The following is a 19139-nucleotide window of genomic DNA, read 5'->3' on the forward strand; positions in this document are numbered from 1 at the left end:
TATATATGCCCTTTTTATTACCAGCTCAGTGGCCTTGTGGTTAGTGTCCGCCCTGAAACTGGGAGGTCGGGGTTCGATCCCCGGCCGGAGAGAGATGGATCAAATGCGGAGAACAAATCGGACTTGAACCTTTGTTTGTCTTTAAATGTCTCGATGAATTGAATACAGGACCCTAATGGAAACAAGCCCCGAGGGCTTATCTAGGTTATCCCTTTAGCGTTATTTTGTATAAATCTGTGCCACCGTGCCGCTTTTTGCAAACTGTTAATAAAAGTATTCAATCGAAACACTACTGTATGTCAAATTATGATGACCGTGCTAGTGTGTGAGTCCATACTGGAGGGGTTCAACCAACTTATGCATTTTACCTCTTTATACTGCTCCTTGCCTTCTTCAGTGTACTTGGCAATGTCTCTTTCCAAATCTTTGATAGTCTTCAGCTTGTCTTTGATGGCGTTGATCTATCCAGTGCACAAAACGAATACAGACTTTAAAAATTGCAACGCAACAGCAAGTAGTGGTGGTGACCAACTAATATTAGGTGGTGACAATCACCCAATTAGTTAATATAGGCATTAAAATCAGTCTATCTACAGGTCCACAACTTGTAGACCAATTTGTCACAAAAATAAAATAAAATAAATTAAATAGCCAGCAGGCTCAAATTATAGCAAAGTGAGAGAACTGACATAATAGTTGGCAAAATGGCAACTTCACATGTTCAGTTGTTCAAAAAAAACACTAAGTTGTGCACAAAATAGGTAAATCCATGTTGTCACACATCTCATTCTCTCTCATTCTCTCCACGACGGTCTCTCTGCTACTGCTGCCTATATTTTATCCTTCAACGGTGGCGCGCCGAACACAGCAGCAGATCCACAAACCCAAAAGATGTGCATCTGCCTCCTAAGGCTCCTATTCTGGGCTTGCAGATCTGCCATGTTTGGAGAGAGACACAAAAATCCGTCTTCTTCTGTCTGCCTTCCGCGTGTCTGAGGCACCGCGGCTGTAAAACTTTCAGTAATGTAAATGAAGCCAGGACAGGCTATTCTTTCTTCTAACAAGGCTACAACACCACTTAACACAGTCAGATTGAATGTCTACAAGCATGCAATCAAATATATAAATAATATAAATCAGCCTTTTTTTCATTCTTGACCTTTCTCTGCACGTAGTCTCTCTAAATGTTTGAAAACCCAATCCATCGGGAGTCACTGTCAGTGCAGCACCACACCACGCTGACACACACACACACACAAGAAAGCAGCGAACCCGGCCTGACGGAGTAGGTCAGCATTTGAGAACTCTATATGGGGGTCACAGGTAGGGCTGTCAGAACGAATTTCATAATATGAAAGAAATTCGAAAATTAAAAAATAAATACATATCCGAATGCTAAAATTGCCATTCGAAAGTAGCCTTTTAATTTATTAATTATATTTTATATTTTAATTTGGTTTCTTATTTTATTTTACCCGCGCTCGCTAAAATGTATTGGATAACTAATCCACCGCTGTGAAATCACCCCGGCCGAGCCATATACTTATAAAGGACTCATTAATAATAATAATAATTCCAGCCATAATATACTTATAAAGGACTCATTGAAATGAATAGCAGGGGGCGGGGCTGTCCACTCTACCAAGTGGAGCTTCTGTTTTCCTCCCAGAACTTTCCCCAGTGAGGGGTGGAAGAGGCTGGACAGCAGACGGCTGGACTATAAACTTTCATGACAGCAAATAGTACAAATATAATTTATGAAAAGCTACTACAGTGAAGTCTGTTCACAGAAGTTGTTGTAGGATATGTGGGGATTATCTGACGAGGTACCATTTGAGTGGGCAAAACCTTACAAACCTTACTAAATTGTTTATAGGGTCAATGTAAGTAAAAATAATATAGCTTTTCCACAGGAGTATCTTTTTATATTTTCCAAAAAGAATACAAACAGTCAATAGCATATTACAAAGTCACCGGGGTGAGTTTTCCAGTATTCATAGATACTATATATAGATAATATTATACGCTATTATTATTTTTGTTGCCGTGCCAATCATTAATACAGGGTTGAAAAAATAGCTTTGGTGTTTGGATGGGGGCCCCTCTAGTGGACGGAACGTGCATAAAACTTGATATTCTGTGTATATGGTAGGCTATATAATGAGCTAAAATGTATTATGTAAATCTTCGATTATTTTCTAAAATTAAAAATAATAAAGCAATGAAATTCGAATGGGATTATAGAGGTGAACTGACACAGGTGAAACAACATATATCTGATGGGGGTCCGTGGCCGAATGTGGACGCAGATTTGACACACTAATGGACCTATGGTGTGGAAACTATGGTCGGACCTGTGGTTGAACATGCGCTGCTCCCATGCTTTCGGTTAGGGTTAGATCAGGCTTTGAGGTAGGTTGTCAATCTAATGACAGTCGGACCAATTGTATGTCCAAAGTAAGCCTGTACCCACCAAATGCATGTTAATGTGGGGGTCCTTGACATGGAAAAGTTGTCAGAACCACTGAAACAGAAGGCCAGGAAGACAAATTGTGGGGGGGGGGGGGGGTGGCATCAGTGCCTTACCTTCTCCTGTGCTTCCTCGTGCTTCTGTCTCCTTCGCTCCGCCAGCTCCTGTTTCTCCTGCTGGAGCTTCTCCAGAGTGCACGTCATGGGCGACAGCTGCTCCTTGGCCTCCTAGATGGAGCAGTGGAGGTACAGCAATGACAACATGGACGTGGAAGGAAGTGAGACTAGTGTCTGTGACATCATGGACACTGCTAAAATCTCAAATATCTAAAACCACATATTACACACATAAAGCACCCAGTAAAGTGTTCTAAATCTTCTAAACGTTAACATGTATTTTTTTTGCAAAAAGGGTGAAGTGTCCCTTTTAAGAATACAAGCCTGGTGTTTTTACCCCTATCTCCCTGGTCAACATCTGGACCTACCCTGAACTCCCTGGTCAACATCTGGAGCTACCCTGATCTCCCTCGTCAACATCTGGACATACCCTGATCTCTCTGGTCAACATCTGGACCTCGGTGGTGATCTCCACGCTCTGGTCCTGCAGCTGCTGCAGTTTCTGCAGGTCGCTGCTGAGCTGCAGCTTCTCTGACCGGGTCTCGTTCAGGCAGCTCTTCAGCGTCTGGATCCGGTCCTGCTGGTCCTGGATCAGCTTACGCTTCAGCTCGATCTTACTCGACGCTGTGATGCGAGGGAGGGACATTAACCAAATGCTGTGATGAGAGGGAGGGACATTACCCAAATGCTGTGATGAGAGGGAGGGACATTACCCAAATGCTGTGATGAGAGGGAGGGACATTACCCAAATGCTGTGATGAGAGGGAGGGACATTACCCAAATGCTGCGATGAGAGGGAGGGACATTACCCAAATGCTGCGATGAGAGGGAGGGACATTACCCAAATGCTGCGATGAGAGGGAGGGACATTACCCAAATGCTGTGATGAGAGGGAGGGACATTACCAAAATGCTGTGATGAGAGGGAGGGACATTACCCAAATGCTGTGATGAGAGGGAGGGACATTACCCAAATGCTGCGATGAGAGGGAGGGACATTACCCAAATGCTGTGATGAGAGGGAGGGACATTACCAAAATGCTGTGATGAGAGGGAGGGACATTACCCAAATGCTGTGATGAGAGGGAGGGACATTACCCAAATGCTGCGATGAGAGGGAGGGACATTACCCAAATGCTGTGATGAGAGGGAGGGACATTACCAAAATGCTGTGATGAGAGGGAGGGACATTACCCAAATGCTGTGATGAGAGGGAGGGACATTACCCAAATGCTGCGATGAGAGGGAGGGACATTACCCAAAGGCAAATTTCTTTGCCGTGAGAGAGAAGTGTGGGCACATACATCACACGCACACAAACACACTCAAACAGACTTTGCCTTAACACTTTCCCTCCCTAACACGAGTTAATTGACTGTAGAACAGCTTCCCTCCCAATAACGAGTTATGTTTTCATTGTTTAATTCCTGATTTTAATACGTTTTAAGACTTACAGGGTTTCCATCAGACAGAGTGGGATAGGTGACGCATTTTGATGATGTCATCTATGTCAGTGGTGCTCAAACTATTTCATGTCAAGGAGCCCCAGAATTGTAATTAGCCACCGACCCCCAACTGAAAATATGTTTTTCCAGGGACTCCCAGAAGCAAATATTTGAGCTAAAAACGTTCGTTGGGAAAGAATATATATTCAAAGATTTGGACACATTTTCATGGTTTTTCAAAAATAGCAGATCTACAAGCTTGTAGATCTGAAGCTAAAGCCCAATTTAGACTTTGTCCCATGACTGTGTTGCATTGGCGAGGGAAATCAATTACATTTTTTATTAAATTAAATTACGTTTTCGAGTTGAGCAACACGCTGACAAGTATAAATTAACCCCAACACTCTCCCAGCTGAGCCAACAGTCAGAAGTAAAGGGCCTCTGTAAGTACAGTAAGTGTATGTGAGTGTAATGTGTGCACGTTGCAATCGTACTCGTGTCCAGTCTGTGCTGGGCCTCCTGTTTCTCCTGGCTGACTTGTTGGATGGTTCTGCTCAGGTCTACTCCCTGCAGCTTGGCAGCCTGTTGGGCCACCTTTCTCTCCACCTCCTTCAGGTCAGTCTGGAGGGAGAACACAAGAGAGAGAGAGAGAGAGAGAGAGAGAGAGATAGAGAGAGAGAGTTACAATTCCAAACATGCAAACATGACCCGCTTCGATTACTTCAGTCTAAATTAGTATCTTAATGAGTAGTATTAAAATGTTATTTTATATGTCCAATGTATTTGTATTCATATTTAGTTCATTAAGTTAACATAACTATAATTAAAGGCATTTGAAATTAATACAAATGTTACTTTTCAGGATTCCAATTAAAAAATAGCAAAACCTAATTCGGATTTCAATTCAAATATAGTAAAAATAGCTGATCTACAAGCTCAAAGCGCGTCACAGTGCGACACGTTTTGAGCTTAGCTAGGACATGCATTAGGAACGTTACCATGTTGATGTGAGGAGCGTAGGTAGGACATGCATTAGGAACGTTACCATGTTGATGTGAGGAGCGTAGGTAGGACATGCATTAGGAACGTTACCATGTTGATGTGAGGAGCGTAGGTAGGACATGCATTAGGAACGTTACCATGTTGATGTGAGGAGCGTAGGTAGGACATGCATTAGGAACGTTACCATGTTGATGTGAGGAGCGTATGTAGGACATGCATTAGGAACGTTACCATGTTAATATGAGGAGCGTAGGTAGGACATGCATTAGGAACGTTACCATGTTAATATGAGGAGCGTATGTAGGACATGCATTAGGAACGTTACCATGTTAATGTGAGGAGCGTATGTAGGACATGCATTAGGAACGTTACCATGTTGATGTGAGGAGCGTAGGTAGGACATGCATGAGTAACAACAGTACCATGTATCTGTCCATGAGGGAGATGTCCTGCAGACAGGCCGTGGCCGTGTCCTTCTCAGACACCAGGTTGGACAGCAGGGTCTCCTGGTCGTCCACGTCTTGCTTCAGCCTCTCAATGTCTCTGTTGACGGCCTGCAGACGGTTCCTCAGCTCCGGCAGATCCTTGTCCTCCAGCTCCACTATGGACCGCCTGCCAGAGAGACGAGACAGCAAAAGGGATTTCTCATCATCATCATTTTATTTCACTCACGACCATGATCACATGGTATGGAGCACAGATTCATAAATAGTGTACAATAAAAAGTATACAACACAATATTACATACAGACATATCAAAAGGCTTTCACTGAGTGGCGTTCTGTTCCGAGTGCCGTTTAACACTTATACCCGCCAGGATTAATTCATTAATCAATTTCCCCCGTGCAACCCTTATTTGTAAGAGCCAAACACACAACCAGATGTTACAAATGTTACTAATACTTGTAGCATCCACTCCCGGTCCCGTGATCAGCGGCGAGAAAGCCTCATCGCGAGGATCACAGAAAACAAAACAAGGTTTATTCCACGGCCCATAGCAGACTATGGGCCGTGGAATAAACCTTGTTTTGACCAGAAATGGAGGGATGCTATCTGGGACAAGGAATTTGAGATAAAGGCGATTGAAAGGAACACGAGCAATTCAAGATGGCGCGCTCCAGTGTTGTTGACAACACCAGCTAGCAACCCAAAGCTAATGTGACACTGCGACTCGATCGATCATAAGCTATATAAAAGACCAATTGCCGTAGATCTACGCTAATGGTAGGGGGTCAGATTAATGCAATTGCTGTAGATCTTCGCCAAAGGGGGTAACGTACTAACGTTTTAAGGTAAGTCTTTCATTCAGGCCTGAAGTCGAAATTAAAAAAAAATCATGACAATTTTCTGAAAGATTTGAGGCACATTTTAACGAGTTCATATTTTGCAATAGCTAAATTATAACATAATGTACCAAATGTATGTACCAAAAGGGGTTCCGGCTCAAAATGGGTTAACTTGTTGTTGCATTTGTTTTAAGCACTTTAAGCCCTATAATTCTTTCTTGTACAACAAATAGCAAAAATAGCAGACATACAAGTTGAAAACGTGTCATGATGGAACGTGACACACAATTTTCTTCTTTGTCACGTATAATGGAATGCCCAAAAGAGGGTCCAGTGTGCATGGAAAAACTGCAGCAGGGCAGTTGTTCTAAGTCTTTGAAAGACATGGTTAAGACTGGGAGGGAACAATATAAATGACTAATCCATAATAAAGTAATGACAAGAATGTACTACACTAGAGATAAGATTAATACGTTTGATCCCACATCCTCTGACAGATTTTTAAAGTGTTGTACACAAAGGGACTCCCTTATACATGCCTTCTGGTTCTGCGAGAAAGTTAGAAAGATCTAGGAGAAAATGGAGTTTTTTTTTAATATAAATTCTAAGTGTGCAGTTGTGTTTCTTTTTTCATGTTTAGTATATAAAAAACTGTTATTGCAAAACTGGAAAAACTAAGAAGCACCCTCCCTTCAAGATTGAAAAAAAAAGAAAAGAAAAAAGAATGGAAATCACTAATGAAATATTATTTGAATATTGAGAAAACAATGGCGGAGGACAGTCATAAAGAAAAGCTATAAATCAGTGGAGTTCAATTTCTGAGGCATTGTAGAGAGGAGTGGAGCCGCGTGCGTGTTGTAGAGAGGAGTGGAGCCGCGTGCGTGTTGTAGAGAGGAGTGGAGCCGCGTGCGTGCGTGAGAGCGAGGCCGTGTAAGAATGAGGTGTGAATGAAAATAAAATGATAAAACCTTGGGTGGGTGAAGCCATAACCTTACTGAAATACGTTTTATATCTATAATGTCATGTAAAACCATTCCTTGTTCCTCCTTGACAACGATCATTGCTTATGATATTGTGTATGGATGGATCTGTATTCAAGAATGTATGTAACCACTCAATCACACAATAAAAATAATTATTTAAAAAAAGGACTGGGAGGGAACACCTCTGGCCCCATCTAGTGGTGCAACACAACTAAACATGACATTGAGTACCCTGAAATCACTCATTTATTGCGTTTGAGTTCCCTAAAGCACCTGCTGGTAACTTACAGAATACAGTATATGCAAAAACTACAGAAACAAAATAAAAGACAATTTTGTTATTTGTTTTATGCAAAGCACTTATCATTATTATAATTATTATTATCTGCGATAGATTGCGTTGGGTTGCGACACTTAACGTTTGAGTGGTTAAGCCGTCCATACCTGACGGGCTTGAGAGCCATCATCTCGTCCCTCTTCCTCTCCTTCTTCCGCAGGTCCTGCTCGGTGTTCTTCAGCTTGTCGGGCACCAGCCTCAGCTTGGACTGCATGTCGTTGACCACGTCCTGCAGCTCCGACTCCGAGGGGAAGGTCCGCTGACACACGGGGCAGCAGGGCTCCCTGTCCTCCGTCAGCTGGCTGATGAACTGGCTGTAGACGGCCGTGGCTCCCGCCAACATGGCTGGAGACGGAGACAGACAGACGGGACAGATGAGAGGGCATCCTACTTCCCGCTCTCGTACTACAGTATTGTACTACTAGTCATATACCACCAATACTGCTGCTTTACAAAGCAACTGTCAATACTGTTTCCAACTAGTACACCACATAGCTGCTACTGTACTATTCCTACTGCTAGTATCAAAATACTTTGATCATCGTTAAGTCTATGTAATGAGACTTCTATTCAATTTGTTTCTGACCCTGCAGTCAACCTTATGTCGCTTCCCTTGTGTCCCAAAGTGTTGAAGTGTTCTTGAGCAAGACACTGAACTCCTAACTTCACCTCTTTGCTTGGAGGTCTTCTCCAGCTCATCCTGTAGCTTCCCCAGGTCCTGCTCCAGGTCCTGACTCCCACACACATTAAAGAACTTCTCCTGATCACTGGCTAACTGCTGCTCCTTCCTGCGCAGCTCGCCGGCGATGTGGCTCTTGTTTTGTTCGCTGGACGCCAGGTCTTTGCTGCAAAACACAGTGAGGTCAGATTTATATATTTGGAATGTCATCATTTCAGGTCTTCCTTTCATTAGACTCTACTTGGAAGTGTCATTTAATAAAACATCAGTGTCAGCTGTACAAGTACACTACTGACAACAATGTTTTCCGTGTGAAATGGATATAGCTTTCTATCGAAAAGATACATTTAAAGATGGACTGCCGTTTTTGTATTATTTTCCGGTTTTTGAGCGGTGCCTAACCTCTCCATTACGTAGCAATGTGTGTATGTCCCCGTGTCTGTCCTTAGGTCTGCATGTCCGAGCACGAATACCTGCAACACGGTAACTCTGTCAATTCTTGACCGTTTTGGACGCGGGAAGGCTCGCCGGAATCGGGCCGCCCCACTGGGCGTGTTCCTGGGGGTCTGGATGTTGTGGGGACCCCCCCGGAGACCCCCACACGGTAAAGTTGCACCGCTCACTTCACACAGGTGTGATTTATCATGTGTTTATGAGGTGACAGTACTTCATTAGACCCCTTGGTGTGGTTGTTATGTGCAATGATGTCTTCCCTTTGTATTTAGGGTTTCTTCCTGGAGGCTGAAACCTTGACAGTCAAAACGTGCCAATGAGAAAAACAGTGATATAGTGAAATCACAATATCATTCCCTCCCCTAACCCCTCCCCCATCATACAACCACAGCTGTCGCCTGTCGGTGCAGCTTCAGTTCAGGTGGATCACCACCCATCACCACACACCAGGCATACTTATGAACTGGTGGGCGTGTCCACATAAATAAACACTGTACACTTTTTTGTGTACAGTGTACAATAATAATACCTGATGATCATGATTTAGGGTGGGGGAAATCACGGCAGTCCATCTTTAAAAAACAAACTGAAGTAATTATTCAATATATATTGGAATTTGGGCCCAGGCCTAGAGTAAGACAGTAGAAAGGTGACCAACTTGAGCCTGGCCAGCTTGTCCCTGGTGCCATCAATCTCTTTTGACTTGGCATGGATCCAGTCCTCCAGCTCCCTCTTGTTGGGGAAGTGACCCAGCAGAGACACCAGATCGTCACTGTGGCGAGACTTGATCTTGCGTACCTGCTCCTCCTTCTCTGTCTGCAGGAGGAAGAGGAGAGGAAAGGGGAGAAGAGGGAGGAAGAGGCAACAGAGAAGGAGAGCGGCGGAGGAGAGCAAAGATCTCTCCGGAGTCAGATTACCACTAAGAAAAGGTCACTCACACAGGCTTCGTTACACTGGCATGGTCAGTTGACTGTGTGTGCGTGTGTCTGTGGTGTCCACGTGTTTGTTATGGTGCCCGTTGACCTTTCTAGCATGGTTGATAACACCTGACCTCATTATAGCCTCAGTATAACCTCAATCATAATGTTTAACTCACCCGTCACCAATTGCACCTTTTGATGCCTATTTTTGTATGTACCGCCACACCAATTGCGCCTTTTGACGCCTTTAATATCAATTGATTACGGTGATCAACTGCATCCAGTATCTCGGATTCTTCTTTTTGGGTCAAAACAAGCTAGATTTGCGCCACATTTCTCAAAACGATATGATCCTCGCTTAAAAAGTATGTTTTGGGTGGATTAAATGACAATCACGGGACATGTTAAACAGCAGAGTTTTACTTCCCGATTCTCGGTTTCTGGCCAAACTGGCTTTCAATCTAAAAGGTGCTTGCTTGAAAATGCACTTATGGTGGAGAGAGCCCTCCACCAGATGGAGCTGTGGCTCCGAATGAGTTAACTGCCATTAACAATTTCATTTGGACATACAGTAGGGAAAGAAACCAGTGCATGTTGAAAGAAAGAAAACTATGTGCAATCGATACTCAGATAAGCACCTTTTAATTTCCTCCCATTAGGGAGGCAGGGTCGTTCATTCCACTCATATGATAGCGTTGTGTGGCATAAACAGCAGATGTACAAGCTCGTAGTTCTGCTATTTGCAAATACATTTTAGAACATTTCTATCGATAATGACATGCCCAAAATATGGGATGCAAGGTTGAAAGTGGTTAATGAGGACGTGGCTGAATGCGGGGCGCGTGTTGATTTCATCGACTAGTACTATGACATCACGTTTGGTGATGTGGTCCTGATGGCACCATCGGTCCAAGACCTTCAGCTCTCACTGGACCGGTTCACAGCCGAGTGTATGGCGGCTGGGTTGAGGATCAGCGTCTCCAAATCTGAGGCCATGGTTATCAGCAGGAAACCGGTGGATTGTGCAGTCCGGGTATCTGGAATGAGGCATTACCCCAGGTGAAGGAGTTCAAGTATCTCAGGGTCTTGTTCACGAGTGAGGGGAGGACGGAGAAGGAGATCAGCCGGAGAATCGGAGCGGCAGGGGCGGTATTGCAGTCGCTGTACCGCACTGTTGTGACGAAAAGAGAGTTGAGCCAGAAGACAAGGCTCTCTGTCTACCGAGCAATCTTTGTTCCTATTCTGAAGTGTGGGTCATGACCGAAAGAATAAGGTTGCGAATACAAGCGGCCGAAATGAGTTTTCTGTGGCTGACGGGTGGCTGTCATCTATCTCCCTTAGAGATAGGATGAGAAGTTCAGTCACACGAGAGACTTGGAGTACAGTCGCTGAGTCCCGGGGCTGGACGTATCTCTCTCTCTTCATCTATCTCTCTCACTCTCTGACACGTGTGTGTGTGTGTGCGCGTGTTCTTTTGGGAACGTGGAGGCACAGCACACTCAGCGCATACAGCAGTACAAAATGAACCGACCTCTGACGTTTATCGAGATGAAGAAACACACAGTGACTGCCAACGCTCCATGTTTACGCAAAGACAGATAGGATATTCTGTACACTGCAGTGTTTGATTGATTGATTGATTGATTGAAGAATTTATTAACAGTTTTGGAGAATTACAGTACATTTCAAGCACAACTCAATACAAGACTGATAATTCCTAGGACGTCTGGAGACGTCTTGAGCACAAATTGTGTTACACTTGTTTTCAATAGGGTCCACCATGTTTCTCATTACGTGCGTTTCCTTAAAGGTATTGTAGACAAGTTTCCAGTGTTTGTACACAGAATTGATCGAGTGTTTCCAAACAAATTAAAATCTAGCTCCACCCCCCTCCCCCCGTCATTCTATTGGCTGAGCCAGGTCACTTCAGGCTATGGGGTTGTTGTTGCTGCTGGGAGGGACGCTATGGATATTGCGCTCGTATGGCTAAATATGACATTAAAAAATTATGAATTTCTATCGATATCATAGTTACAACAATGACATTGAGTTGACATGTTTTTTTAAGGGTAACTGTAGCGTAATCACAATATCACAAGACTGACACGACGAGTCCCGCAAATGAGGAAGTAGGAAGTAGTGGAGCAGACTCACTGGCTCTCAATTCAATTATCTTTCATTTGTAATCGTGCATATAAAACATATTGCCCCTCAAATGCCCCAGCCACTACAGCATCGTTCATGTGAACTACTTTGTCCACGGTTATTCATTGCAATGAAGAAAAATCGCTATGATCAGCGACGGCTTGTCACCGTTGGCGAGCACGGGTTGAATGCAAGCTTCAAGTCGGCCGGACCACCCAACCATGCGCTATACATAGCGATTCTCATAATTTCAACAGGCTTACATATTACATCATAAACATACTATTTCACATGAACAATGGTGAAACTAAGATATGGGGATAATATTATACTTGCAATGAAATCGCATTGCGTTTTCATTATAATACTGCTGGGTCGAACACACAGTCACACCCTCGCGCTGTGATTGGCTAAGACTCCGCGTCACCCCCCACACAGACCCTCCTCCCAACACACTTCCGTCCCGACACATAAACAACAGTGGATATAAACAGATACAAACACATAGAGGGAGACAAAGGGAGAGTGTATGTCTACAGGGCAGCAGCTCAGCATCAAAATATAGGGGAAGATATAGGGAATAAGGCCACAAATATAGATAGATAAATATTTTGATTTTTGGCTGAAAACCTGCCTATATCACCTTTAAGCAATTGATTAATGTGCTCGTCCTCATATTTCGATGAGGGCTTCAGTCTTTATTTGATGCGGGTTGCATTCACACCTGCAGTGAATCGAAGTCAGCTGCGCTTGGAAGCGAAGCGAAACCCTTGATTATTTGACCCTTAGATAGCAATTCTGTAGACTTAGATAGCATTTGATACAGACTTATAGCATGTTATGTAGACAGCATAAGTGCATTGTATGTAGTCATAGCACGTTATAGTACATATGTGTAGCATAGTAGTATAGATGTATAGCTTATATGTATAGTTTCATTATAGATATTCCACTGTTACTTTCTTAGCTACGCATGTTTCATGATAAATGTCTTTATGTGATGTATTCCCATGCTTTTTGTTCTTGCTTAATGTAAGTCGCTCTGGATTAAGAGCGTCTGCTAAATGCCTAAATTCTAAATTGTAAATTGTAATTATTGGCAAACTAGAATGTGATCGTTTGTTCCGCATTAGAGTTGGAATGAGCCTTCACACCTGCCAAACAAAGCGCCCTTTCCGACAATACGCAGCAGGATTCCTTTTAATCGCATGCTGGTGTGAATGTGACATTAGTCGACTAAAACTAGACTAACACTAAAACATTTCAATGGCTAAAATGTGAGTAAAACAAAATGAAAACTATCCAAGAGTCTATGACTAAAACTAAAATAAAAATTAGCTGTCAAAATCAACGTCGTGTGGTGGTACAGTACCTTGTCTTTCCTCAGCATGTCCATCTGCGTGCGTGCGGTGGAGTTAGTGCTCAGCGTCTCCATCTCTTGGTCCAGCTGCCGCTGCGAGCGGTCCAGCTTCTCTCGCTCCCTCTGGAGGTCCACCACCTCCACCTTCAGCCCCTCCACGTTGGAGCTCTGCAGTGTGCTCTTCAAGTCCCGCTCCTGTACCAGGACAACCGGACACGGACACACACACAAACCAACTCAAATGCAGCTTAAGGTGCATATCAATGCACCTTCACAATGCAGAGTTATATCATGGCACCTTCAACATAAGTGTGCAGGTATGTCTGTGTAGCGGTTCATCTATATTAACTTGGTTGGTCGGTCGGAAGTGGCTTATTGTCGGCATCAGCCTTCATGGGGTTATTTAAAGTCTAAATATTTAAGTTTTAGGGGTTGGGGTTATGCCTGATTTATATCTAGTCGTGTGCCAGTGTCGCGTACCAAACAATGATTTATATCCAGTAGTGTGACAGTGTCACATACCAAACAATGATTTATATCCAGTAGTGTGACAGTGTCACGTACCAAACAATGATTTATATCTAGTCGTGTGACAGTGTCACATACCAAACAATGATTTATATCCAGTAGTGTGACAGTGTCACGTACCAAACAATGATTTATATCCAGTAGTGTGACAGTGTCACATACCAAACAATGATTTATATCCAGTAGTGTGACAGTGTCACGTACCAAACAATGATTTATATCCAGTAGTGTGACAGTGTCACGTACCAAACAATGCCAACTTATAAGCTCATAAGAACTTGCACTGTGATTAGATCGTGGATTTCAGGTTGCATGACAAATTGACACCAACAGAACCAGTATAGTGCAGATCTAGGCACACTGAGTGCACTGCCAATACAAACTACCGGTAATAGGTGAATGCGCTCCCGGGTCGCATTTCCGAACGCACCCTCAAGAATAAATCCACAGGGAAGACATATTTGAATATTCTAACCACTGGGTCTGTTAGAGCAATGTTATCTCCATAGACAAATACAAAATAGAAAAAGTACAAAAATCATGGCACTCCATCTTTAAGAGATAAAGATTTATGTGAAATCAACATGATGAGGTCACCGCTCAAGCGTGCACGCAACACATCTGTTTTTACTAACCACCAACAGATGGTCACCTCTTCACCGAAAACTGGCCTATGAATAGGCCTTGAGCCTTACCGCCTTGGCCAGCTCATTGTCCAGTGACTGCAGCCTGCTGGAGGAGCCCTCCAGCCTCTGGAGCTCTGCCTTCATGTTCCTCAGCTCCTGCTGCTTCTTGCCCTGCTGGTCTCTCTTCAGCTCCACCGTTCTCTCCAGGCCCGTCTTCTTGTCGCGCAGCTCGTCCACACACTGCTGCTTCTGCTGCTCCTTCTCCTGCAGGTCCGTCTGAACGCAAAGATTCCATCGTGTTTTTAAATAGATTATTTACAAAATGTACAAGATTTCTCATACTTGCAACATACAACTATGAAGTTGGATGTTGCAGGAACTGTGGATAAATACAAATGCCATTCTAAATAGCTTTTCTCCCCCTTCTCATTAATTTGTTTTTGATGGCAATACATTCATTACATTGTCTTGATTACAGTATCCCACTATATATTGACTAGGGTTCATGTCATTTACTCTGATCTCACACGTGAAGTCACTCTGGATAAGAGTGTCTGCTTTTTTCCCTCTCTTATAAGATATATATGTATTTAAAGACATCAGACAAAGCCAATATAGCCGAGTTGACAAATCATGACAAACTATTTTTTGGGGGCTGAACAAATAATTAGAAAGAAGAAAAAAGGGCAGGCTACAACACAACGAAAACAATGTGTAGTAGGTGATGTGTAGCCTAGCCACCATCCTCCCACACAGATCATGTGTAACTTCCTCTTACCACAACTTGCTTGGCCGTCTCTCTCTCTTGCTCCAGTCGGTCTGTCACATGGCGATGGAAGCTCTGCAGCTGCTGCTCTGTGAATGGCGTCCGGTCATAGCCGTCCAACTCCAGATAGGAGGACAGGGAGCGCACCTGACGAACAGAGAGAATTTAAGAGAAATGAGACGATGAAAGTGAGAGGGGAAGGCAGGGAGAGATGGAATCTGACGGAGAATAATGCTTCATTTATGCTCTGTTGTATGACTGTGTCGCACGCTGAAAAATGCAGATCTGCAAGGCATCCAACATGCATCCAAGATGCGTAGTGAGCTTGTAGATCGGTCATTTCCGGCACGCAAAACCGCCATACGACGAAGTGGCGGACAGCATATGCTAGCAATAAAATGAAATGGTAACAAAATGTTTGAAATTAATAAGACTCGCGTCTCGTCTAGTGTTGCATTTTACGCTTTCTTTGCTAGCAGAAGAATCATATTAGCTCGCTGACTGGTCAACGGATGACTAGCTAGCAATCAGAAGATTAGAGCTGGTATAGAGAATGACTGACCTGAAAATCACGACTCTTGATGTTCAGAGCGTGATTGTCAGCCTCCAGATTTAGGCGACCTAGGGAAACAGAAAGTGTGTGTGTGTGTGTGTGTGTTTAATTGTTAAAGAACTGCACTGTGCCACTCATTTCCATATTACGATTTGCTCTCATTATAACAATAGATTTAGGCCCCTTTTCCACCAAACCCAGTAAGCACGGTCAGGACCTTGACAAATTAGTGACGTCTCGATTGGGGCCAGATCAAGTCAAACCAAGACAAGTCAGATCTGGCCGAGAATATCAGTATCGCTGGATGAATCAGAGAGTTTTATCGAGGCCAGATCAAAAATGTAAAAGATCATCGCCATACAGTATGGGCTGTGATCTGGCCTAGTCCTTAACGTCACCGGAGGACATCATCATAACGTCATCATCACATAATTTGGCTTGCTGGGAAATAACTTTGGTTCTAGAACTGGTTCCACTTGCCCAAAATGTGCCCAAAATGTGCTGACCTCATCACATTTGTGATGACGACTATGGCCGTTTTTTAGCCCAAGGAGTGTTTTTTGTGCAAAACTAATGCTTGGAATGGATTGAGAATCATGAAAACCCCCTAGTTTGACACGTCACATGCTACTTAAAGCATAATGACATTTTGACATAAACATTATACTGACTGGCTGTCAGTATTGAGCAATTATTTTAATAGGGGTGCTACTAAAATAATTGCTCAATACCGACAGCCAGTCAGCAAGTGGATTCATGAATGTATATAGACAATATTTTAGGCCAATAAAATAAAACTATATACCAAATGTCCCACTCCACACCCCCGGCATTCCAGTTCTGAAGCAACTTTTAGGATACTGAACCAATTAGTTTTTAGTGGAAACACTCTGTATAGTAGATCCATATTAATTGCACGCTTGTGTCTAGCGCAATGAGAAGTTACAGTATGCACCTTGTTCTTGCAGGAGGTCAGACTTGACTTTGTTGAGTCTCTGCCATTCGCGGTTGGCTCTCTCCTGGTCCTTCTGACTGTCGGTCAGCCTCTTCTCCTTCTCCCTCACCGTCTTCTGGTGGTTCTGGTACATGTCCTGCAACTGGTCGTCTGAGCCCTGGAACACCTGGCAGCCACAAAACAACACATACATTACTGGCTTGGCATGGGTATAGCTTTGATTGATGATTGATTGAATATGTCATTAGTCAGAAATGAAAACGTGGTACAGTAAGACATTAAAGCTAAAAGGAGTGTCAGCCAGAGCAGCAGAATGAGAACTTTCCCATGTTTGTTCTAAATGAGAGTGCTACCAGATGATGGTCACACCCTTTAGTATTGTAGCTGTGCTGTGGGTGTCACTCACCTTGGAGAAGTAGTTCGACAGGTATGAAGCTATTGAGGGCATTGACCATCTTTAATACCAATCCCAGTGATATTAGCTTCTACCCTGAGCCGTGCCAAACTATCAAAGTGTGTTGGAATTAGTAGATACAAACTTAGCTAGTTTCTTTTCATACAGCATAAATCATTTTTAACCAAAGATATATTTAAAAACTAGCATTCGTATTGTGGGACTGTCATAATAGGATTTGTCAAAAATAGGCAAGAATTCTGTGAAAAGGGGGCAAGAATTCTGTGAAAATAGACACGCGTTCAGTGAAAATAGCTGATCTACAAGCTCACAGCGCATCGCAATGCGACCCGTTATGAGCTTATAGATCAGCTATTTCCGCCACGTGTATATCTGGTTTGAGTAGTTTAACAGAATGTGTGAAAGTCTTCGTGTCCAACCTGTTCCATGGTCTGCTCCAGCTCTTTGTTGTCTTGCTCCATCTGTTTCTTTCTGCTGTCGAGAGCCTTGATGTCGTTGTCTAGTTTCATCACCTTGCCCAGGTCCTGATTAATGTCGTCCATTCGCCCCTGTAAAGTACAAAGTTGAAAACCTGGCATCGGTCGAGCTTGCACGAGCACGCACGCACACACACACGTAGCATTCAGACCTGTACTTCGGTAGACTGGGGGTGTCATTGGGGGGTGAAGTTCTTGCATTTATTATTTACTGTGTTTGCATTCACACTGCTCCATGTCAACCGCAGCAGGGAACTTTATCGATTGATGATCCGATCTTCATATAAAATGATTATGCATATGCCATGTTAGCTACAGTTACATTGATCATGCTGAGCTAAAACTGTTTGTTTAATTTTGAAGTATTTATATTTAAACGAGATGAAGAAAGTCGCCACTCCGCAGACAGACATCCGCTACATTTCCTTTATTTGATGCGGATTGCATTCACAGCACATCTGCAGTGAAACGAAGTGAGGAGCACTTGGAAGCAAAGCAAAACCCTAGTTTTTTGGTGAACTAGAATTTGTTTGTTTGATGCCCACCAAAATTCGAATGAGCCTTCACGCCTGCCAAACGAAGCACACTTTCCGACAACACGCAGCAAGATTTGTTTTAACCCATTTAGACCCGAGGACGCATCTGTCACCATATAGCTTTTAAACACTTTAACCATTATTTTAAACTTTAGCTGTTGAAAAACAGCAGATCTACAAGCTCATAACACGACACAGTGCCGCGCTACGAGCTTGTAGATCTGCAAAAATAAATTAATCATGAAAAAGTGGCGCAAATCTTTGGATATATAGGTCTCAATGACCTAAGAGAGAGAGAACGGCAGCCCACCTCCAGTGGCTCTATCTGGCCCTCTATCTTCTGGACTCTGTCTTTGGACAACTGCAGCTCGACCTCCTTGGAGGACAGCTGTTCTCTTTTCTGCAGGGCCGTCTCCTTGTTCTTCTTCAGGTAGGTCAGCTCAATCTGGCACTCTCTGACCGTGGTGGCCTGTTTGAGACGCAGCTTTTTCATGGTTTCCAGCACCTTGATGTACCTGGCAGATCATACATGACAACATGATCATTATTATTTCCATTATAATCTACAGATGTAAGCCATTCCAACACTTCAGTCTTTCCTGTACATTTCCTGCATTTTTGAGTGGTGCTAGCCACTCCTATCGACACCATTTTTTGTCCCTATGTCTATGTACGTACCTACCCGTCAGTCTCAGCACGGAAAGCTTAAACACCTCGCCGATAACACTGGATGGCACTGTTGCGCAGTGTTGTTCAGACAGTTCTGATTTTTCTGGAAATATTTGTTTTCCCACGGTTCTTTTCACTGTTTAGCTTTGCTAATTATTCTCTTTTGTTCCTTTTACAAGTGTCCCTTTTACTACACTCATTTTCATTGTAAAAACAATAATCTGAATAGCATTTACATAACAACTTTGCAAATGCCCTCCTTTGTCAATGACAATGTTCTGACAATTTACTGAGAATCCACTGTCTTGCCAATGGCATGATGTGTGAATCTGTAGAAGCTCTGATCTGCTGGGCCTTGTTCTTCTTCAGGTAGGCCAGCTCGATCTGGCACTCTTTTAAAAGTTTAGAACGTGCAGCACG

At 43.4% G+C, this 19139-nt stretch overlaps 1 protein-coding gene across 2 annotated transcripts in view; it reads right to left on the bottom strand.

The window, feature by feature from the left end:
* rad50 (RAD50 homolog, double strand break repair protein) overlaps positions 1–19139 on the bottom strand; it is a 39695-nt gene that overhangs the window by 15136 nt on the left and 5420 nt on the right. For both annotated transcript variants that reach the window (XR_013965126.1, XM_080779806.1), the window contains exons 6-20: positions 18361–18565; positions 17458–17586; positions 16624–16789; positions 15678–15736; positions 15128–15262; positions 14419–14625; positions 13208–13390; positions 9429–9586; positions 8308–8483; positions 7746–7983; positions 5455–5644; positions 4525–4651; positions 3017–3210; positions 2587–2697; positions 369–461 (exon numbers count right to left, since the gene is read on the bottom strand). Coding sequence is in view for 1 of the 2 variants with exons in the window: in XM_080779806.1 (XP_080635932.1) it covers positions 369–461; positions 2587–2697; positions 3017–3210; positions 4525–4651; positions 5455–5644; positions 7746–7983; positions 8308–8483; positions 9429–9586; positions 13208–13390; positions 14419–14625; positions 15128–15262; positions 15678–15736; positions 16624–16789; positions 17458–17586; positions 18361–18565 (2371 nt within the window). In the remaining variant the exon portion in view is untranslated. The remainder of the gene's footprint in view (positions 1–368; positions 462–2586; positions 2698–3016; positions 3211–4524; positions 4652–5454; positions 5645–7745; positions 7984–8307; positions 8484–9428; positions 9587–13207; positions 13391–14418; positions 14626–15127; positions 15263–15677; positions 15737–16623; positions 16790–17457; positions 17587–18360; positions 18566–19139) is intronic.

This window comes from Protomyctophum bolini (assembly GCF_963924005.1).
Source record: "Protomyctophum bolini genome assembly, chromosome: 13".
NCBI classification, from domain to species: Eukaryota; Metazoa; Chordata; class Actinopteri; order Myctophiformes; family Myctophidae; genus Protomyctophum; species Protomyctophum bolini.